We start from the raw sequence: 24,568 nt of genomic DNA on the forward strand, positions 1-24,568 counted from the left end.
TTACCAAATATACGTCCTAATATATATATAGTCATCCACATACAGTACTGTTTCGTTGTATCACAGCTCATCAGTGTGGTTAGACAGGCAACTACTTCAAGCCAGGATCGAAACCTGACCGCCCGTACTACAGTCAAGGCTTCTAACCATTATGCTAATTGGCTGCTGCTGTGCAGGCTGTGAATTAACGATGTTTTGACATCGTCCGAAATACCTAAGCTTGATTTGTTTACACAAGGAACATTGCTTAATACACTAATGGTAATTCGTGTATCACTTCTCAATATGCTCAATTCAAGATAAGGAGCATTATAGTCATCCACATACAGTACTGTTTCGCTGTATCATAGCTCATCAGTGCAGCTAAACAGGCAACTACCTCAAGCCAGGATCGAAACTCGACCGTCCGTATGACAGTCAAGACTTCTAACCATTACGCTAATTGGCTGCTGCTGTGCAGGCTGTGAATTAATGATGTTTTGACATCGTCCGAAATACCTAAGCTCGATTTGTTTACAGGCACGTCTGATTGAACACAACAGATATAACAACCGCTCCTGATGATAATCAGATGCACTGATAGAAAGATAGAAAGCGCCTGAGAAGAATGTGGTTGAACAACAACGTTTGGCCGCCATTTTATACAACATAATACAGCTGAAATAAAAATAAAAAAGACCGCTCGGCGAATGGAAAACATATCCAGAAAAATCGGAAAAAGAATAACTCTGTCACGTTCAATCAGACGTGCTTGAATAATGACTTGCTGCCAAAATATATATATATATATATATATATATATATATATATATATATATATACATTTATTGCCATAGAAAAGTATAAGGAAGATATACAAAGATGAAAAATAAAGAGGGTGAAATCACAGATGTAGTTTCAAACAAGATATGTAACAGCTTGACTCCCACAAAACACAACAGACACCATCCTCTCTGTTGACTCAACCATATAACAAAGATTATTGAATCTTCTATTGTGATCTTATAGTCCCATGTATTTTGATTGCCATACTGACTTTTATTGGTACTTTTGCATAATTTGACCCAAATTCTTGTGAATTCCTGTCAAGCATGGATCGGGCGAGACCGGCAATCATCGGTGTCAGCCGAGCAAGCGTTGTTCAAATGTTGAAACACTAACTCAGCTTTTTATTTTATTTATTTAGTTTTTTTTCTGTTATGTTTTTAGTAATTTTTAAGGTGTTATTAAGGGGGTGGGGGTGACTTTTTATTTTCTGATTAGTTACTTATTTATTGTTTATTTTATTTTATTTTAATTAAAAAGCGCTATCTAAATGGAAGCAGACGACATTCGAATTGGAAGAAAGCGACTAAACCAACAAACAAAAAAAAAAAGAAAAAGCTGACACACAAATATATTTTCAAACTCACCAAACAGAAAAATGACAGGCGAGAAGATAAATCTATACATGTTAGAAAAAGAATTTTTTTTTTTTTTACACAGTGATCAAGGCCTGGAAGCCACTCAAGGGTCATTGCAAGTACATAACCCTTATCCCTGAGTGGTATGAAAACATCGATACAGACAACAATCTCATATTGGAGAAGAAATTGCTGTCCCCCAAAATGAGGTGCAACAATTTTAAACACAAATGTTTACTTAAAAAAAGATCGTGTGTAAAAGATGGTTTCTCCTGGAGATGTACAAATAGACAGTGCCACCAAAAGAACTTGACTGAACAACAAGTCTTGAAAAAAAAAAAAACAAGAAAAAAAATAGGGTTACAAAAAGAAAAAAAAACAAGAAAAAAAATACGGTTACAAAAAAAACCCCAAAAAAAACTTGTACTTTCACCTAACAATTATATGGTTAAAAAAATCTTTTCGTGGAGAAAAAAAACAAACTTTCTGTTGATAAATATTTTGAAAAAAAAAAAAAAAATAATAAATAAATAAATAAATAAACGATTAAATACTAAAATGAAATAAACATATTTTCATATTTCAAGGTAGTTTTTTTTTTTTGTTTTTGATTATTTGCATTTGTTTTTTTTTCGGTTTGTTTTGTTTTTTCATTAGTCTGCATTTGTTACGACGTACTCAGTTGACACCGATAATTGTCTCGCCCGATCTATGCTTGACGGGAATTAACGAGAATTCGCGTCAAATTATGCAAGAGTACCCTTTTATCCTCTCCAAGTTAAATGATTCTCAGAGGAAAACTACAAAGATGATTTGAAGTGACAATATACTTTATTCTTTTCCTTGTTTAATTTACCTAGCCAAATAATTAAATCATGGAGGAAGGGGGAGATCATTCCTGCATCCTTACATTACGTTATCTGGTCTAACTCTACCCTATCAACAATGGGTCCGAATATCTTTGTTCAATCATAATGTCTCACTGCTAAACTTCTACTGTCTCAACTTTCTCCTAAACAGTGTCCTCACTATCATGTATCCCCTTTCCAGCTATCAAAATTTAATATTAATATGCAGCAGAATACCTTTTTGGTAATCCTTCTTACCATTATGTTATATTATGAGCTAAAAAAAATATGTGTGTTTACTTTAAAATTACCTTTGCCAAAGAAGTTATGCCTTCAGTCAAGTTTGTTGGTTTGTCACTATGTTTGCACATAGCTTAGCGACCACATCACAAATAAATTTGATCAAATTATTGTTTATAGTCTAACTTTCATTTTGGGATATCTAGGTCAAAGATCAAATGAATAGTGGCTCATCCTTACGTTGTCAGGCGAAGGTATACAATTCACAACTGACTTATGCTCTTGTTATAACTTTTTAGGTGGTGTATTGTTGTTGTGTTGGTTAAGCAACGCACTCTCTGAGTGCTTTTTTTCTTTCTGTTTTACTTACCTCATATTGAACTTGTGCCATGCTTATCAGTGGCCATTTTTCTAAAAGAACTAAATTCATCCCCTGGAATTACAAAATGAAAAATATAGTCACATCCAAAAATAAGAGAGGAAAACAACTGAAAAGAGTATGAAAATAGTTTTTCATATCAAACTATTGTGAACAATTATGTGCAAAATAATCTCCTAACTTCGAGCAGCCAAAAATATTTTAACATACTTTTGCATTTTACAACCAACCTGATTTTTTCTTTGCAATATATTTTTTTATTGCTTTAATTTAATCATTTTAGCAATCCCTTCTGAGAGCCTTTATTTATTCCTTCGAAATAAAAAACTTAATAAAATGGTCTGCCTTAATGGATCCCATTTCGATTCTTATTTTTCTTGTAATCTTTTTGTTGCTTTTTTGATTCTACATAATACCTGTTTTTGCAGAACAAATAACACTTTTGCTTTGTTACCTGAGATGATTATTGCTGTTGATTGTTGTTGTGGTTATTATTATTATTGTTATTATTATTATTATTATTAGTAGTAGTAGTAGTAGTAGTAGTAGTAGTAACGGCAGCAGACACTTCAACCTACGCACAACCATCTGCTGCACTTCATGGTAACGGCTAAACAAACAAATGCCTTATAAATTGAGAATGATTAATTATTGTTAACTAACCTCAAAAGAACTTTGTAACAAAACTAAAAAACAGAAAATAAATAAAATTACTCAATTTATAGATGGTGTTTTTGTAGAAATATAAAATCCTATAGTTGGACCCACACATAAAACATAAACATGTTCTCCAAAATTAGTGCAATTCAGAAAAAAATGATGTACAGACTTCCACGAAACTAAAGAGCAGAAAACCTCATACTTCGATGTGTTGATTTGCATACTCATGCGAAGATATTTAAAAAAGAAAGAAGAAAATATGCTAAAATTTTACCTGTCGTCTTTGGCGGACATCATTCTCCAAAAAAAACAGTGAAATGACAATCACCACTCTAATCCAATGACTGGATAATCCAGGAACTTCACCACAAATGCAAAACTGATCCCACACATATAACAAAACTTCTGGATTGAAATAAGCTATAGAAGAAAAAGAGAGATTGAATTAAATACACAGTTCATGAACTTGTATACCAACGTATCACCAGGTTTCTCAGTAATATACTTTTATTTCAAATAATATTTGGATGGAGGTTTGGAATAGAGGCTGCATTATTGTTTTTGTTATTTTTCATATTTTTTTCTCTCCATAAATGTAGATTATTGTAGAGTACTACATTTAGAGCATTATTATCAAAAAAATAAAATAAAATAATAATTTAATTAAAAGAAAATTATTTATATACATTGGAGGAGAGGGTGGACTTTGGTATTATAACTTAATTGTAAAATGGACATTGACTTATATCTAGTACTAGACTACCCATCAACCTCATTTTTTTTTTTTTTTACATTTTTCCTCTAACCCTTCAAAGGTTAGAGGGAAAATGTTAAAATAAAACAAAATTGATATTATATGTTGTTTTATTGTCTTGAGAAACATTTTTTTAGTGATGAGTGAAAAAATAAAACTCAAGAGGCCTCCAGAGCACTACTGCAAGCAGTAATTAAAATTAAGAGGTCCACCACCCCAGAGCACTATTATACCAAGTTTCTAACTCCACCACCACCACAGAAGAGAAAATATTTTTTAAGTAAGAACTGAAAAAAGTAATACTGCAGGAGTGCTATTAATAGCACTAAGTATAGTTATAAATATGGTTATAAATATGCCTATGGTTGTATGTTGTATATTTAGGTTTTCAAAATTTGGAGGAAGAAATCATTTTACACCAAACCTACATAATAAAACTTAACCACCATTCAAGAATCAAAAATGTTAATTTTTTTTTAATACCAAAATTTTAATACCAAATTTTTTCTTAATACCAAATTCTCAGTTTATAACTAAGAATTTGGTATTTATTCAATCATAAGATTTCTTTAAAAAAAAACATTAAAAAATGTTTTGGAGGGAATGTGAAAGCAGGTTTTTGACATTTATCAAAACAACTATTCTGTATAATAATCTCAATTCCAACAAGTTCGCCACACAGAATTTTACAAAAGAATGAAAATATTTTGAATGATTTAATGAGACTTTATTTAAAGAAATTGGTGTGAACTAACGGCATGTTTTATTCTGGACTACCACCCTGAACTTAAGGTTAGTGATCGCTACCCAGGACTTAGGGTTAGTGTTGTGGTTTGTGAGAGGCATATTTTTTTACCATCTTAGCAATATTGAAACTACAAGAACAATTTAACTGCTTTTATTTGCAGTAGCTATATTAGAATTAGGGAACTAACAAAGTGAAATCACGCATTTTTATCAACTACAGAGGAATCATTTTCAACTTACATAGTAGCAGATGCCCCCTCCCCCAATAAAATTTTGAATATTCAGTTTTAAAAAAATTCATAATCTGAAAATGTAATGCTTAAGCACCAAATCCAAATATTTTTTTAATTGAATAACAATCATTATAAAAGGGCTGAGAATATATTTAGTGTTTAAACAAATCTAAAGATTTTTTAAAATTTAATTGAATAACAATCATGCTAAGAATATGTCGTACATATTTACCAAAACACTAACCCACAAACATTCCTTGTACCACAGGCTTCAGCAGAGTCATCATATTTTCCGTTAAGGAATCAGTATCTTCAGAAGCACCTGGAAAAATATTTTGATTGTCAATCAATGAATCAAAGTTATGCAAAATAAATAAGTCTTCTGATATTCATAAATGACTTCTCTGATAAAATTGTTTCTGAGATGGGTATATTTGCTGATGACACCACTCTCTATAGTAGGCACGAGGGGAAAACAAATAAGCACATATCTAAGGAAATTGCAGAAACACTAGATAAAGACCTCCAATCTGTAGTGAAATGGGGACAAAAATGGATGGTCACATTCAATGCTGCCAAGATTAGGCTTGTTTACTTCAATAATTACAAGAAACCTTCTCTACCACCAATGACAATGGCCAAAAACACATTACCTGAAAGTATTTCCTTCAAATTCCTTGGCCTAACATTCACAGGGAACGTTACCTGGTATAGATATATAGAGAGCATTGTCAAGGCTGCTATGAAGAAAATGGGCTCTCTCTACCATGCTAGAAAGTTACTCACACCTAAAAGTATGCTGTACCTCTATAAGGCCACCATTCGCCCATGTATGGAGTACTGTTGTCACATTTAGGCTGGTGCATCTGCTACTTGCCTCCAACTCCTGGATAGGATTCAAAAGAGAGTCGCCAACCTGATAAGTCCTGAACTGTCAGCTAGACTTCAGCCCCTGTCCCATCAACAAAATATTGCATCCCTCTGCCTGTTCTACAAGTACTTTAATGGTGAATGCTCTGACGAATTACAAGCACTTGTACCCCTCGACGTAAATACCCCCCACAAACCCAACAAGCAACTAAATCCCACCCTTACACAGTAGAGATCCATAGGTGTAAAAAAGCCTTCTACTCCAATAGTTTCTTCCCCAGAACTGCTAGACTTTGGAACTCCCTTTCGGGATTCTGCTTTGCCAACTGTACTGACATGCAGAAGTTCAAGTGTAATGTGAACAGATATCTTGCTACTCATCTCCCTTCGTAATATCCCTGCAACTTATGTCCCCAATAGTAGCCCTCTACTTCAAAGTGGCACTATGCCTTGTTTGGGGTGAAAATTGAACAAAAAAAGTCTATCTATATTTATATGTAGCTGTAGGTACAAAGACGTTAATTTTAGTAAGGGATATCATGCTTGGAAGTTACCTTATCTGAACATTCCCAAACTTCCTGCCAATTCCAAGTCCCTTCAACTCATTTCAGTCAACCAGTCTTCATAATCGGTTTTCTTTTCCTGTTCTCTGTTCAGAACTTCATCAAGAAACCCAAATTGTCTAAACTTCTCGTCTTACTTCACAGACATTATTAATAACTATTATTTCACAAAGTGCACCACCAAAAAGGCAGTATGTTTTTATGCCTTGATAAAGTTGTCTAAGCTTTGTGATAAATTGTAGTGGCATTCAAGTTTGCCGAGAATTGTCCATAGTATTGCTCTATTCATAGAATCAACAATCTTCATTAGACTCACAAAAAACTGGTAGAGTGTCGTTCCAGAAAAGACCAGGATGAAGCTGAAGGGGGCAGAAAAACTAAGCAAATACATAAAACTTGCCAGAAAGATAAAAGGAATATAAAGCATAAAGAAAAAAGAACTAAATTTCAGAGAAAGCCACCGGCAGTTATTAATACAAAGAACCATCCTCTTTTGATGTTGTATCTGCAATCTTTTATTCTGTTGTATGTAGACATATGACTTATAGATTCTTCTTCGTTTCATCGTAAATGGGTGGTATGAGAACACCAGGTGAATTGCAATGATGTTCAAAAAAGAAAAGCAGATAATATTGAAAATCGGTAAAGATTTGTAATCACTGTTTTTACTGTTGAGAGATCACTGGTTGCAGCTTGTATGACAACTCCTGATAAGAAAATAATAAGGTATTAAAATTACAATTATTGTTTTTGTGTAAAATAAATAAAATTACGTAAAAGGAACGTCTTTTTTACTGCTGATAAAAAATAATTAGAAATAGTAATGTCTTCTAGACTGTTGAATCGAAATAGAAAATAAACTTTCAAAAGTTTGTCCGACTTTTCTTCAGCCACATCTTTTCTCCTAGCAGACTCTTCCTTTTCTTCATATGTCATTTCTGTTTGTCTGTCTGTTTGTCTGTCTGTCTGTCCCTCTCTCCCTCTCTCTCTCTCTCTCTCCCTCTCCCTCTCTCCACTACTGTCTTTTTCTTTCTCTTCTACTTATCTTAGCTGTACTTTCAACACAATATACCAAAAACATATCTTATTGAGTGTAATCCTGTCAATAATGCCTCATTTTTATGTCTTGCAGATATAGTCCATAATGCTAATATATTTCCTGTTGCAATTATAAAAGAGTCCATTTAGTAGCAAATTCGTTTTTTGCATATATTTTTGACAAGACCCACTCCAGTTCATTTCTCTCCCTTCCTTCCACTGTTTAGCACAATTTCGATGAACAATTTTTTGACTTACCTTGGCCCGAAGCACTAAATATGTTGGAATACGTTTCAGCTGTTGTCGGATATTTTTGTGTTAGCAATTGAAGTATAATTTCTATAAATGTTTTAAAATCCTGAAAAGATAAATGTATTGATTACAATTTTGTTGTTTTTTTTAATACAATATCCTAAAAATAATCAAACTGAATGGAATTTCAAACTGAACCTTTTATTTAATCCACAGGGGTAGATTGTTCTCGTCCTGTTAGCCTTAATTAGGTAGAATCTTTAAGTAATTTCTAAAATTTTATATTTATTATCACTTTCAGAAGACTGTCACTTAAAACTGTCACTTATTACTAAACACTTTATCCGTTGCACAATAAATGTATGTGGACAATTGTAATATGAATTTTGGAAGCTTTAAATCTAATCTTGTTTGAGACATGTAGTGTTACTATTTATCACAATATATTTATTGTATGTTATTACTATTTAAAAAGTAATAAACAAAAAGTATTTCTTTCAGGCACTAATCTAAGTTGCAACATTAAAATTATTTCTGATGATATTGATATTATTAACATATAATCCCTTCACGAGGGATCATGCAATAACTAAAAGTGTTCAGATATAAGCAACTAAGACCATCAAAACATTAATTGGAATTTCCCTTTATCCCATTGATAGCAAACAAACGATACTTGTGCGTGCACTTGAAAAGTTACTGAGAAAAAAAAAAAACTAAAACATTCCTTGTCATATTTTTATGTTTTGTATTTATTTCTATGCATGCATTTGCATCCAGTCAAGTTTTGATGGTCGATAACTTAGAGAATAAAAGAAAATCTTATGTCATACCTGATTTGATTCCAACATGTAACTTGGTCTGTATGTCATAAAACAAAGATATTCTTCAACCAAATCTGTCAGCTTTTTCTGAGGAAGTTCTCTAAAAATCGAAATATTAATTATTAAAAAATGAAGAATTAATGTAAATTTCTGAAGTATGCAAAAACTTGCGAAACATAACTTTAGAATTTATTAATAATAATTTATTAATAATAATTTATTAATAATAATTTAACCTGAAGAAAGAATCCGTATGGATAGCTGAAACTTTGGTTAACAATTTATATCTGTATTTACTTGATTTTCAACAAATGTTATATATTAGGGCCTCGCAGGATAGTCTTTTAGCCCTACAAGCAAGATTTCTAGAGTTTCCATGAAACTGCAGATATTGATAGATGATCGAACTAATGTACAATGTTATTGTAACATAAAATATTTCACTAGCAGAAGGAATGTTAGAAGATAAATAGTTAAAACAATGACAGATTCTGAATTTATCAATAAGTCAAATCTTTTAAAGTCGCAATAAAATATTTACAAAGTTTATGATAACAAAAGACTTGGAATTTAGTTCAGCAATATAATGTTGGAATAAATATTTACAATTAACAATAAACAAGAAGATTAACCTGTTTACATAATTAACAAAGAAACAGTTATGATATATTCACGTAAACAGTCACAGAAGTTAGTTAGTCTACTGGGGATTGGACTCAGGATTGGTCATCATTTTTACATCCATAGAAATGCTAATGGACGCAGTTTTGAATAAACCAAAGAAACGTTTGCAAACTCCGAGATGTGAAACATCAAAGAAATAAAGTTATATAAAAGATAACTTGTTGTATTGTTGTTTCCTTTGGAATGTAGCATCTTCATTCACAGTATTTCAACCACCAGAAGAGAAGGAAATGATTAAAGAAGGTATGTTGCCCTTTTGTCTACGAGAATACGTCTAATGTGTGATTAACACACACACACGCACTCACAATGTCCATTACACACACTATTAAACAATGTGTACATACTAGACGATACCGCTGCTAACAATTCCACGTTTACATTAACACGTTTTCATATACATTTAAAGAAACAGTGTACATGTGCATATATGTTATCTAGACCACTATATAACAGATCTTTAGATATACACAGACAATAGTGTAGTGGTGGTTAGTGGTGGAAATTGGGTAGAATTTTATTATTTAAGGAGACGGTTCAACAAGAACTTGTTTAGATTGGAATTGAAAATGATCATACTGTAGTCAGATGGAAAGCAGGCCAGCAGAACAGAGTTTCACAGGCAGGCAGTTTTAGGAAAGAAATTTTGTTCATGAAATTTGTGTTTAGATTTAGACATTAATATATATATATATATATATATATATATATATATATATATATATGTATATGTATATGTATATATATATACATATATATATATATATATATATATATATATATATATATATATATATATATATATATATATATATATATACCACCTTTTTTGGCAATTTTATAAGTTCCAAATCTCAGTGACTATTGATCAAAATTTAACAAATGAAGGCTCGTTGGAAAGTTAATGACCTGAATTGTGTAGTGGGCTATGTGGCATTTGCCCTTAAGGGCGCACATTAAGGGGATCATCCATCATTCAGAGCCTATTTTTGGCACTTTTTTACAGTCATAAAATGTTTCAATCATAGTCATTTGCTTTCCTAGTTATTCATATGAATTACAAAATATCTGATGTTTCCCAAAAACCTCTGGCTTTGATAGACTAAAACTTGCTGCTATGGTTTCAAATTATCTGAAATAACAGCAAGGAGAAACTTGATTCAAAATATTTCTCATATGTTATATCTCCCCTCTTTGCTTTTCATACATAAAGTAAATTTCACAGTGTATAATGATTATTTGATACTGGAGATATTCATAATCGTACCCATTTCTAAAAGAGAGGAGATATGAGAAATATTTGGAATCAAATCTTCCCTTGCTGTCATTTCAAATCATTTGAAAACCATAGCAGCAAATTTTAATCTCCCCGGCCAGAATTTTTGGGGAAATGTGTGTGTGTGTGCGTGTGTGTGTGTGTGTGTGTGTGTGTGTATTCATAATTAGTATTTTAAGTATCCACATAAAATGTTTTAAAGAGATAATATTTCATGTATCGATTTTCAGTATTTATTTCAACAATGTTCAATACATGAGTAAAGTGAGATAAAGGGTTATGAAAATCTGCTTATGGCAATAAAACTAATCAGATGTTCATGGAGACCCAACGTTACCTGGATTGAATGAAGATCAACAAATGTTCCACACTTTCAATACTTTTATTGTCATCGAAATTAGTGAAGTCGACCATTTTTCAATCAAATCGATTAATTGCACGGCTACCGAGATAAGATCTTCCACTCGGTGGCCTTGTTAATTGTCTGCTCTAGTCAGAGACCCATCACGGTTCACAGGAAAGAACCTTCACATGCCTCCCTGTAGTGACTTGGTCCACAATACATTCTAGTCTACATTGCACTATTGTTGATTTTATAAAATTATTTTTATATAATGACTTCAATTAAAGTTTAAAATGCAAAAGTCAAGTATCATGGTTTAATTGTGCTCTAAATAGAAACATCTATTTCAAACGCGCTCCTATCTTAACAAAGAGCCTTATTACATTGGACCCTTCTGCTTGTGTGGTGATAAAACTTTTCAAATACAATTCTGATGTTAGGCTGTATAAGAGTGTTAACTTTGTTTAAAATCGAAGTGTTCCTTCTGTGATCGGATTTTTTCGATTATCGATTACAAAACCTATCTAAGAACACTACCAGACACATAAAATACATTTGCATGAAATTTTTAAAAAATCGACTCAGCTGTTTCGGAGTTTATAAGAAACAAAATTCACAGACACACACACACACACACACCTTTATATATATATATATATATATATACATATATATATATATATATATATATATATATATATATATATACACTGTGTATCAAATTATTAATGAGTTTACATTTTTTTAAATATTTAAGGAATAAGTGAATAAAAATCCATGAAACTTTCAGAAAGTGCTTACAATGCTATTCAACCACTCCAGTCAGAAAATAAAAGTATTTAAAGCAGTATTAGCGAATCTATGGCAGAAGATAGAAATATCTGTTGATTTCAGTGTGTCAAGTTATTAACGATGTTGAGAAAAAAAAAACACAATATACCCATAACTTTTTCATTGAAATAATTTTCAAACATTAAATGAACTAGGAAAAATCCTTAGAGCACAATAACTACATAGCAATGTCTACGTTGACATAATTAGTAGGGGATATGAGATTCTTTTTTATGAATGACTTGTAAAAGACGTTGGTCTACAGAATTAGTCAAATTTGTGATTTCATCAACAGTTATTCCTTATAATACCTCTTGGAGAGCATCCTACAATTCATCTTTGCTCTTAAATTGGCGTCCTCTTAAATAGAGGCGTCGCATCATGATACTTCAAAGGTTCTCAATTGGGTTCAAATCTGGTGAAATCGCAGACCACCCCATCTTCCGTAGCCCAGAGAATCCTAGTTGTTGCAAATACTCTTTGCTTTGTTTGCTGCATGTGAGGGAGCATTATCCTGCAAAAAAATAATGGTTCTTCTGAACGTCAACCATTACTTCTTCAGCCATGGTTCAAAGTGCTTCTTCAGAAATCTATGTAAGCATTTGACGTCATTGCTACGACTTCTGGGACTCTCCATGGGCCAACTAAAGTACCTCCGATAATCCCAGCCCAAATCATTATCCCACCACCACCTTGTTGGCGCCTTAAACGCTGATAACGATGTCATCCCTCTAGGACCCATCCTTTGCTCCAGCCATCTGGGCTATCAAGAGTGACACGAAGTTCATCCATGAACAAAACTTTGGAAAAATCCGTTTTTATGTTGTCTTCTGCCCATTTCAATCGGTTTTGTATGTGATGTTGATTTAATGAAGGCTTTGTCACTTATGTCAGAAGGCGACATTGAGTACTTTTTGAGACATTCTTCAATCTGGCTTGGTCAAAGACTTCTTGACTTGTTTACCCAGGTTCCTTAACAACTTCACGTTTAATTTGGAGTAGAGAACGGCGTGAAACAACTCTAGATTTACCTTTATCAGCTCTCTTACATACCATTGTAGGATCCTTGACAAAGTTCTTCACAGTTTGATGGTATCTTCCTATCATTTTCGATATTTCGAGGGCAGTTTTACCTTTTGTTAGCTGTTCTGTAATAGTACTCTTTTCAGAACTAGTCAAACCACCTTTACAACCCATTTTAATGACGAAACAAACTGCCTTGTTAATAATTTGACACACCTCAAATTCAGTAGTTACGATGCAAGTGGTTTACATTGCGTGTCCTAACTGCTTATCTAATAGAATCTTTTTCTGACTCTTAGCATGAAAAATAGTCATCTAATCAAGTGAAACCCAAGCTCTCAGTAATGTCTATCAAAAAATAATTTTTAACATAGACATAAAGAAATATAAACCATAAATGTGTTGAGTGTTATTTATGATCTTTGCAGTTGATGCAATCACATTGTGATTCACAACACACATGATGATTAAAAAGTATGGAACGGTATGAAAAAAATTTTTTTTCATCATTTTTTTTATAATTTTGTAGTTTGGTGCTTAATCTTTAATCAGTGAAGGAAATTTTGAAAAAAATCTTGAAGATATAGATTTTGAACGAATGAATGCTACTTACCGCGATGTAAACGGAGCCATGGTTAATAAGAATGGTATTGTTAGTAGAAAATCTTCAATGGTAAGAGACGTGACCCCACAAGCTGAACAATAATTGTAGACCATAGCTATCATTGCTTTCAAAGCAGCTGAAGAGAAAAATGGAAATAAGAAGATTAATTAATTAAACAACAAATATTGTGTTAGAATTCTGTCATTGTTCTCGACTTAAAAGTTGTATTAGTCATAGAGAAAGTTTCTTTGGGATTTTGTTAAGAGAACAGTTCCAAGTTCTACACAAGCAAATGTCTTTTAGCTGCGACAGTCACCTCATGGATTTTCACCAGAGCCCTTTAGCTGTATTCAGACTTAGGTGGCCCTACCAAAAATCAACATAGTTCTGATACAACCGTGTAGGCACCATCTACATGATAGAGAGTATTTATTTTTAAAAGATTTAAATTGTTACAATAAATTAATTAATTAATGTGTTAAAACGTCCATTTCATTTATTCAAAAAATATTTAGCTGACAAGTATTTTACAGTAAAAAAAAAAAGATGGTAGAATTTCTGCAAGGTCTTGCTGGTAATTACAATCAAGAAATAAATCAAGGATCATGTTTTCATCAGGCACCCCAGACAATGAGAGGAATGTGAAGGTAATTTTGTTTTTTTATACCTTCCAACACACATCAGTGTGTCAAACAGATGATGATGATGATGATGATGATGATGATGATGATGATGATGATGATGATGATAGCTACTTAAAGTAAACACACTTCCCTATTTTTTCATACATTTTGAAAAAGTATTTAAAAAATAAATAAATTTATGTAAATAAAATAGGCTGTTTTATGCCGCATGTATCATATGTATGTAGTGGAGTAAAACACTGCTGCTACTACTACTATTGTTGATATAAAATAAAAACAATAAGAATTTATAGGCTTCAAAAGTACTGGTGAGAGTTGCACCAAATTTGGCATGAAGTATACTTGACATGTTGAATGTAGATGCTTCTTGTCCTTGACTGAGTTACAATCTCTGGTTTCCCTGTGTAAAACCTTCACAATAAATACCACTGCTACCACTACAACAAAAAATTTTTCTTTGCCCCTGTGTTCTTAAAACTAAACAGAACTTCTACAAATAGAACTTCTTTCCAAGAATTTCTGTCTGCAGAACACAATATTATGGAACTGCTTCCCCACCAAGTACAACTTAGTTGTCCTTAAATCTAATATCAACAAATACTAGTCAAACCTTCCTCTTAAGTAATCAAATCCCAATAGTTTTCAGTCTACAATTGCTTATTATTTTATCAATAGTAGTTTTAGTAGCAATATTATATTAGATTGTTTTACGTTCTTTGTCACACACATATACATACACACACATACACACATACACACAGCATCTCAAGGTTACTTCACGTTAAATTTGATGTGGTTATGTAAGTAGGTTTAGAGCCTAAAAGTAATAAACAGGCCGGTTGACAGACAAAAATAAAATACTTAACAATTGAAAAAAATTTTGTTTTTATCCAAATCTACTCACTGGTGGAACCGTTTAATGACTGCAAATTAATTTCATGAAGAATCTCTTTGCAGTGTCGGCCAATTTCATTTTCAAGCTGTCTTGGTGGTTTAAATTGTTCATCTGGTTTGGGCTTGTGACTGAAGACTGATAAGCATTGCACATTAATTAACAAAACATGTAAAAATTACAAAAATACATTTGTATCAAAATCACCAAAAATGTTAGTGTCTATCAATATGAATAAATGCAAAAGAAATGTTGGTACTTTTGCAGTTTAAATCCTATTTTTTCCATGAGTATCGCTCGGCAAAGCTCGGCAGATGACAAAAACCACTGGATTATACCGAGCAAACAGAAATCAATACAAAAACGGAAAAAAAGAAAGAAAACAAATAAAACAAATAAAACAAACAACCTACCGTAATAATTTCATAATTTTTACTGTTTTATTTATTTTTTTAATGGCAACTGTGTTTTTTTTCTGTATTTTGTTTTTTTTTTGTAATAAAAGTTTTGTTTCTTTGAATTAGTGAACAAATATATTTTTTGTTTTGTTTGAGTATGGAAAGTTATTTTTTCTTTAAATTAATGAAAAAAATATTTGGTTTGTTTTAAGGAACAAACAACAAATTTGCAGGGGAGGGGATATACATATTTTTCGTTAATTTTTTTTTTCAGTGGAAAAGGTGTACTTTTTTTTGTAATTTTTAACAATTTTTTTTTTCTATATTCAACGAAAAGTTTAGAGCAGCCGACGATGGCAATTTTTTTTATGCATTTTTTCTACAAAAAATTTTTTCCTGAAAATAGTTTTTTTTATGCTTTTTTAAGTTTGGTTGTTAGTATTTTTCATTTATTATGAATTAGGGTTAGGCTTACACTTTTTGGGGCAACTTATGGTTTCTGACCTTAGGGATAGTATTTTCTGCCAGCTGAAGGAAAGCAGCCAACAGCGACAAGGTAGGCTGAGAAAGGTTGTTAGAGAATCTAGGTAGAAGTTCCTGAACCTGTGATCAGGAATTTCAGGAAAAAGGCAATCCCAACATATCTTTTTACATGTTCACACCTTTGATCAACCTGCCACAGCAACCTGCAGCCTCTCTTTTTATACCTAAGTATGATTTCCATGCATCAATCTTGTGTTGGGAAGCAATTTCATAGCAGTCATAAACATTGATATTTCCTTCCTCTGGCAGAAATCAATCCTAGTAAGGTTTAATCCACGATGATCAAGCAGACTCCAAACGTTTTAGAGATCTGCAATGTACCTCGCACTGAAACATTTCCAACATTCACTCGAGGGCCGTCAATTTGTGATCTATACTGATCACCGTCCGCTTAAATACGCACTTCGTTCTAAGCTGGACAAATATTCTCCCCGTGAAACATGCCACTTGGATTTTGTTTCACAATTTACCAGTGATATCCGACATATCTCAGGTGAGCAGAATGCTGCAGCAGACGCTTTGTCCCGCCTTCCCATTAATTCTCTGTCCTCACCATCGGATATCGACTTACAGCAGTTGGCCATAGACCAGCCAAGTCTGGACACGTTGGATCCGTCGTCACCTGAATTTGCAACTTGCAAATTCGCATACCTGCCCGTACCTACCTCGGACACGCAGATCATTTGTGACACCTCAACGGATTCACCTCAACCATTCGTTCCATTGACTCATCGTAGAGTTGTTTTTGACACCCTACACAATTTGGCACACCTCGAATGCAGAGCAACAGTGAAGCTGATTACAGCTAGATCTTTCTGGCCAAATATGAGGCGTGATATCACTGCCTGGACACGTTCCTGTGTATCCTGCCAAAAGTCAAAGGTGCACAAGCATATCCGTGCACCCCTTGGAACATTCACCACCCCAGACGCTCGGTTTAGCCATGTGCACATCGACCTAGTTGAACCTTGCTCGGTCAGTCAAGGATTTACTTATGTCCTGACCTGCATAGACCGTTTCACACGGTGGCCTGAAGCCATTCCCCTCACAGACATTTCGGCTGAGTCCGTAGCGCGAGCCCTTATATCAGGCTGGATATTGCGTTACGGAGTTCCCACTACCATCACCACTGATAGTGGCGTACAGTTTGAATCCAACCTCTTCCAGGAACTCTCCAGGATGCTAGGGATCCAACATATTCACACTACAAGCTATCACACTGCTTCTAACGGGATGATTGAACGCTTCTATCGCCAATTGAAAGCAGCATTACGTGCTTACCCTGACCAACAGCGATGGAGCGAATATGTACTGGTTGTCCTTCTTGGCTGTCATGCTGCTGTCAAAGAGGACCTGGGGTACTCTTCAGCCGAACTTGTATATGGAGTACCTCTATCGTTACCAGGCCAAATGTTGAGCCTGATAGAGTTAACAACAAACCATTCAGCTCTGTATGTAAACAGACTGCGAGCTTATTTTAGTAAGCTCCCACCAATGCACACTAGGAAACAGACCATTAGATCTTCAGTTCCAAAGGACATTTTGTCTTGGACTCACGTTTTTCTTAGAAAGGACGCTGTGAAAGCCCCCCTAACTTCACCTTATACTGGCCCTTATCGCGTGCTTTCACATACCGATAAACTCTTTACTTTAGATATCAGTGGTAAAAGAGAAACTGTTTCTATTGATAGAGTAAAAAAAACTTTCTTGACACAAAAACACACGAGCCACACATTTCCCCTACTTTCACACAGCATCAAAATATGCATACACCTGAAGTAAATGCTCCAAATGAAGACAATCATGTCACCACTACACGTAGTGGTCGGCAGGTACATTGGCCGAAGAGAATGTGTAAAACTTTGTATTTCTGTTAAGAAAATATTTTTTCTTGTTTTCCCTTCTTTCAAAGAAAAAAAAAAAAAGAATATTCTATTCCAAGAAGTTGCAAATATTCCCCAAATTTTCCCACAAAAGTAAGAACATTTTTTTTTCTTTCTCGTAAAAATAAATACAATAAAAAGACATTTTTATTTTTTGCTATTTGTTATGCTACCTTTTTCTCTGTCGGCTTTCAGCCTAAGCAGGGGGTTATGTAGCAGAAACAAATGGCACTTTTTTCTTTCATGAATCAATACCTCTCCCCTGTGCTATTTTGGCCACATCTTGACCAGTCAGGGGTACGGCGCATTGATACTTCCTATCCCCAAAGGAAATCGGCCAGAATCCGGTTTGAAGAAGAACAACTCATTCTTACGCAGAGAGACACCAAACGGAACGGACCTCCTTTTCTTCTCTCTCTCTCTCCTCACCTCGGTGTTATCTCTATGGTATCGACGATTCGACTGGAATAACTACCGCGATAATACCAGGTGCCAGAGTCCAGCTTTCTACAAGGAAAATACCACATTCTCCTCAATAAACCTTTTCTGTGACCTTTTATGACGTTGTTGCGTTTGTCATTTCAAAAGCTTGTATCGAATTATTTATTTTATTAGGGTGTGTCCTAAAAACATTACAAACCCTAGACAATGTTTTCAACTGATTATTTTTGTTAATTCTAACAAGTTACAATGGTAACTTCCAATTATGCAGTCAAAATTACCTGACTATTACTGAATTATTAAACAAAACAACTTTAATCTTGTTAGCAGGTAAAAAATTTCTGCCATTTTGTTAAATGAAAACGTGAAATTACTTTCCTTTCGAATTCTCTTCACGATAGTTTTTATCAAATTCTATTTTTTATTTTCTGTAAAAAATAATTTTCTACCTTATCGATTTTTGTAATTTTTGATATAATCATCTTTAAAATATGAGGAATATGTAGATACCATTATTTTCATGTGAAATTCAGTTTTACAATCTCCGAAATTTCGTCCCAATAGTGTAGAAGCGCCATGTAATTTGTTATTTATAGAAGGGCCTTGTTTTTATTTCTTTAGCAATCCATTTGTTACAGATTATTATAGAAGTCTTACAGCTTATGTCAATATTCGCTCTTATAGTCTCAATTTCTACTTTATCATTGTGTGAGCAGTTGGTCAACACTTAATAGTGGTTCTCTTAGAGAATGAAAATATGTACAAGAAAGCCTGAGAAGGATGTGTGCATGTGTGTGTATGTGTGTAAGCTATTTACCGTGAAGTGTGTGTGTGTGAAACGGATTTGTGTTGGTTAGTGTGTATTCATCAACAGTAAAACCAAGGGAAGAGAGAGTGAATTTTTGTACATTGCTTTTTATTTGGCCTTTTGGGCAAGATCAAAGTGTAGTATCTGTTCTTCAGATGCTGCACTTCTATTTCTTGTTCTCTTTCAGTGGAGGAGAAATCCTTCACGACTGAGACAATTTTTATTTTTGTACCTTTTCTCCACGTTAAAAAACGACCCTGGTGTCTAACTCTGTCCCGTGGGGAGGCATAGTAAATAGGTACAAATAGTAGCTCCCTCTACTATCGCCGAAGGGGATATAGTTTGTGTCTGAAATGCCCTCTGATGAGTGTGTGTGTAATTCTGATAAACAAATAGACAAAACAATATGATATCGAAAATATGACTCCCTTATGAAAAAAAAAAAAAAAAATTTACAAACCTTGGCTTGTGCATAAAAGACAGTTCCATGTCAGCTGTCTTAATTTACCTCTGAGTGGTTGGTTGAAGAATATACCTATTTTGCTTCTCAAATGCGGCCGTTTTTTCAATAGCGATGAAATCCAGTCATGAATTAGATCTGTTATAATGTCCGAAAGGATGAAGTCATCTTTTCTTGCAGCATTTATTGCATAATCAGAAACGATGTGTTTAACACAAGCTGAGATTTGGTGATGCAATCCACACGAAACACCTTGAAAAAAAGAAAGAAAAGATTCTCATTTATGAATATCTTATAAAATAAGAAACATTCATTACAAACCTCATCTCACCAAATAATGTTATATGCAAATTCCCTATAAAATACGTAATACATATTGCTAACGACCTGCTCATGGAACGTTTGGAATTGTCAAAATTGTCAAAGGAGGAGATACACTCTCGATGGAGTTGGGTGCCAGGTTTGAGTCATCTTTTTTTGCAAAGGAATCACAACTTATCAAGGCTTGGAGGCCACTCCAGGATAAGGGTTAATGAGTGTACAGTAGTCAATGGGAAAATGTCGTAATAATCGTTAGTAATTCAAATTTGGTAAATTGGATTACTTAAGGAGATGACTCATCAAGAACTTAAAGATGACCATATTGTAGTCAGTTGGAAAGCAGGAAAACAGAACAGAGTTCCACAGGCATACAGTTCTAAGAAAGAAGCTTTGTTCATGGAATCCACATTTAGGTTTAGGCACAGATAAAGAGCGAGGGAAATTATTGATAGTGGTTACAGAAGGCGAGTATTTTTCATGAAAATCCGGCCAGGGGGGAACCATAGATTGGAGCTTACACGAACACTTAAATAATAACGATAAAACAACTCTGAGTTTTCCTTGACCTGGCGATTGGCCCAAAATGCATTGCCCCTCAACACCATACAATACAGTGCCCAACTAGTGAGTTCGCCCAGGTGTCCCCATTGCAGGACCCTAGCTGAGGAAATGCTTGAACACACATTCTTCGAATGCAGTGGACTCAGACGGTACTGGGCATATGTCAATGAGCTGATGACTAGCATTGATCCTAAGCATCTTCGTCCACTGGACGTGTCCTGCATCATCCACAGCGCTGAGCTGCCATGTAACAGGGAGAGACTGTCATGATATGGATTATCTTATCCTGTTTGTTTTGTTATTTGTTAAAGATGCCATATTGGTTTTACATTCGCAAACTGTAAGTTGTCCAATATTTTCTCTTCCACCCCCACCCCCAGTTATATTGCTTTTCTTGTTTAAAAATAATAATAATAATAATAATAATAATAATAATAATAATAACAAGAATAATGTTGAATCATATGTGTGAACCACATATGTGTTTGGAAGCGATGAATTTCAGGCAACAATGTGGATTGTATTTCTCTGTAAGAAGACAAACAAGTGGATCACATTCTTTTGTTGGTCATTCGGAAATAAGGCTGACAGATGCAATTCTGCTATAATTTGGGAGAAATTCCTAGGACAGATAGAGCCCCAAGTTAATTTTCGGATTGCACATTTCTGCTTACAAAACTACTCGTGAAATGAGACAGAAAACATAGATGAGTTTCTTGCGAGGCGCAGATTGCAAGCACACAAATATAAATTCAGAGACGAACATAAATTGGAACTAAATTTCCAGAGTTGCAAAAGTAACTACTAAATAAAAACGAGGCCATGTCCATGCCAGAGGTGCTGAATATGTGTAGAAGCTATGTGGCTTCAATTGACTACATGAAAAAAATCGCCGAGCTACAAGAAAAGGGAGACAACCAAATTAACAAAATAAAACACAAAAATGAGAGCATAGACATCTGTTGTAGATGTGTGCTTCACCATCATGTGGGGATTGCCCTGGTAGAGGTACCACTTACTTGGCATGTGGATGAAAGTACCACTGGACTAAGGTGTGCCAAACAAAAATCTGATCTGACAGACAGCCACAAACGAACAAACTTACAAAGCACAAGAAATTCATACCAGCACAATCTAGATTTAGAAACCGTCAGAGCTGTAAAAACGTTCAGAACCAGGTGGCTGATGAATTTGAGAAGATATCATTTTATTCAGTACATGATCATGGGAAAAAGAGCTCTCAGTTAGAAACATTCGTCACACTGGACATTATAGGAGCAACCGGACTTATGAAAAAGAATTTTACAAACTATCTTACAAATATACCAGGTAAACCAAGTGCAAAGGAGATTCAAACAATTGCACTTAAAGGGACGGTTAGAATCTTAAAAAGATCTCTCGGTTGGAGTGTCTAAAATAGCAGGTGTATGTTTGGCATCTGGTAGGATGCCCCATTCCTGGCTTAAACAAAATGATAAGAAAAATGAAAAAATAGAGACAAACAGGAAAGGTGTTCATGAACTGGAGATCAAGTGGGACACAAGTGCAGAGGGAAATACACTCCCCTTACGTACGTTCCAGCAAATGTTTCCGGAATGTATAGACAAGAATGGACATCCACATCCACAACACAGAATGAAACAGCAGTTCTTACTGCATATAATATATCTAGTATCCTATAGCACGAATCCATAAAAATTCAATGTTCCTACAAAGGTGTATGGAGCTATGTGAAGTTCTATGTAGTAACTTCCGATGGACCTACCATATTAGGATTATCCTCCCTTCAGGAGTTAAAATTGGTCACATTACACTGTTCCATCAAGAGAGCAAAATGTGTCTAACTCAATTATGTAAGAGGTGTCCCAGTTGCTACTACAGAACATGCCCCAATCAACTCTACAAGTGATCTGAAGGAAGCGTATCTGGACAAATTCGATCAGATTGGCAACTTTGTGGGGAATGCCACATTGTGCTTCATCCAAGCAGCCATCCCATAATTCATGTACCCAGGAAATGCCCCATCCATAAATACCAATCCAATTTTGTGCAAGTTGAGAGTGCTGTTCCTTAAGGGTTGGTCAGAATATCACAGAAAACTACATAAAAACCTTCAACCATACTGGTCTTATCAAGACAAACTTTCTAAAAGATAACAGGAGACTAATCCTTAAATCAATGTAGCCAGAGATATTAGAAAAGTTACATTATGGCCACTAAGGAAGTAATGAATGTAAACTAAGAGTCAAAAACTGTGTTTTCTGGAGTGGCATCAATAATTACATCGACGTGATAATACAACAATGTGCCATATGTCAAGAACTTTAGAAGTCCCAAACTGCTGAGATCCTCATGCCACACGAGATCACAGTATGATCATGGCAAATTGTAGCTACTGATCTTTTCAGCCTTAATGGGATTAATTACCTCCTCATTGTGGATTACTACTGAAAGTTCCCCTTTATCCGTGAACTAAGGGAATTCTCCAGCAAGGAAGTCATCGATTTCATCAAGCAAATCTTTGCTGAACAAAGAGTGCCAGAAAAGGTTATCAGTGACAATGGCTCACAGTTTAGCTCTCAGCATTTCAAAGAATTTGCCAAAGCATAGGATTTTGAACACATTACTTCTTCTCCAAGATACCCCCAATTGAACAGCATGGCAAAACACTGCATACAGACCATCAAAACAGCTATGAAGAAAGCTATGCTGAGAAAGTGGGACATAAACATGAACCTATTGTGTCTTTGATCAACTCCAATGGATCATGTTATCCCATCCCTGGGGGAACTACTATTTAATCATAAACTGGTCAATAATCTCCCAACAAAATGAACCAACCAAAACGTCCAAAAACAGGAAATTCAAGATCGCTTACTGCAGAGACAGTTGTCACAGAAAAGACATGATAAACATGCTTAGGATCTCCCTAATCTTAGTACAGGACAATGGGTGTAAGTACAATTCCGGGACACAAAAAGATGGATTCCAGCGGTCGTCAGACAAGCCTGCACTGAACTGTGATCATACATTGTTGAGACCCTCAACTAGACAGGTTCTTCACAGAAAGTGTGGGCATTTCAAGGAAGATGCCCACATTTTCAATACGACACAGACATTTCTGCATAATACACCCCCTGCATCACACTCAGCTTACACCATCCAATACTCTAAACATACATCCCGCAGAAACTCCCAACACACACACCAGCATCTGCATTCCCCCTGCGAAAAACACACAGACCTGTACATAAAACACAGTCCAGTAATAGCAAACCATCTGGAATAATCACAAGATCAGATTGTATCATAAAACCACCCAGAAAGTATGACCTATAGGAAGGGTTCATACCTGGGACCCCTATTAGAAAATTCTGTTTGAACATTAATTTCTTTAATGAAAGGGGGATGTTATGATATGGATTATCTTATCCTTTTGGTTTGCTATTTGGATGTACGAGTTGCGTCCCTTTGAATCAGAATAATAAACCTCTTTGTAGCTCAATGACATCTCATTATTTGTTCTCCTTATTATAACCTATTCGTACCAACAAGTATACTAAAAAGGCATTACAGAGACAAATGGTGTTTCTCATGACCCCAGCCATAACTAGAATAGTGATATGGACGTTGTGACTGCACGAGAAGCATGAGGTTGAATCTTTTGCTGATCAGGATCTGATCACGTTCAAGCACCAGCTGAAGGTCAAGATCAGATGTGATAGGAAAAATTACATCTTGCAGCTTGTGACAGAAGATGGGTAAAAATAGCGAGTCTGTGTGTACATAGAGAAGTCAAGTTGGAGTTTGTGTTCCCCACCTAAGCATGACACACATGGTTCCAAGTCCTGTCGGATTACATTTCTCAGTTAGCTGAATGAATGCCCTTTACATCCCCAATAGGTAACCTCCAAAATGCCCTCCATCCAATTTTTCTTTTTTGCCCTTCTTAATCTCTTCTTGGAGAAACATTATATGCCTCCCCCCCCAACTTCCGCACTCATTTTACTTTGATCCCGTCGAGAATTCAGCCCCATTTAGAGAT

General features: G+C 34.6%; 1 protein-coding gene across 5 annotated transcripts in view; it reads right to left on the reverse strand.

Annotated features, from left to right (window-relative positions):
* LOC145294962 (uncharacterized) overlaps positions 1 to 24,568 on the reverse strand; it is a 95,052-nt gene that overhangs the window by 38,886 nt on the left and 31,598 nt on the right. For 4 of the 5 annotated variants that reach the window (XM_080141426.1, XM_080141427.1, XM_080141425.1 and 1 more), the window contains exons 3-10: positions 19,642 to 19,893; positions 15,121 to 15,246; positions 13,582 to 13,708; positions 8,821 to 8,911; positions 7,994 to 8,093; positions 5,509 to 5,586; positions 3,805 to 3,950; positions 2,862 to 2,924 (exon numbers count right to left, since the gene is read on the reverse strand). In XM_080141426.1, coding sequence (XP_079997552.1) covers positions 2,862 to 2,924; positions 3,805 to 3,950; positions 5,509 to 5,586; positions 7,994 to 8,093; positions 8,821 to 8,911; positions 13,582 to 13,708; positions 15,121 to 15,246; positions 19,642 to 19,893 — 983 coding nt within the window. The remainder of the gene's footprint in view (positions 1 to 2,861; positions 2,925 to 3,804; positions 3,951 to 5,508; positions 5,587 to 7,993; positions 8,094 to 8,820; positions 8,912 to 13,581; positions 13,709 to 15,120; positions 15,247 to 19,641; positions 19,894 to 24,568) is intronic. The other variant, XM_080141428.1, reaches the window with a different exon arrangement.

Source organism: Euprymna scolopes, chromosome 2, assembly GCF_053919585.1.
Source record: "Euprymna scolopes isolate OS-2025 chromosome 2, ASM5391958v1, whole genome shotgun sequence".
Classification (NCBI taxonomy): domain Eukaryota; kingdom Metazoa; phylum Mollusca; class Cephalopoda; order Sepiida; family Sepiolidae; genus Euprymna; species Euprymna scolopes.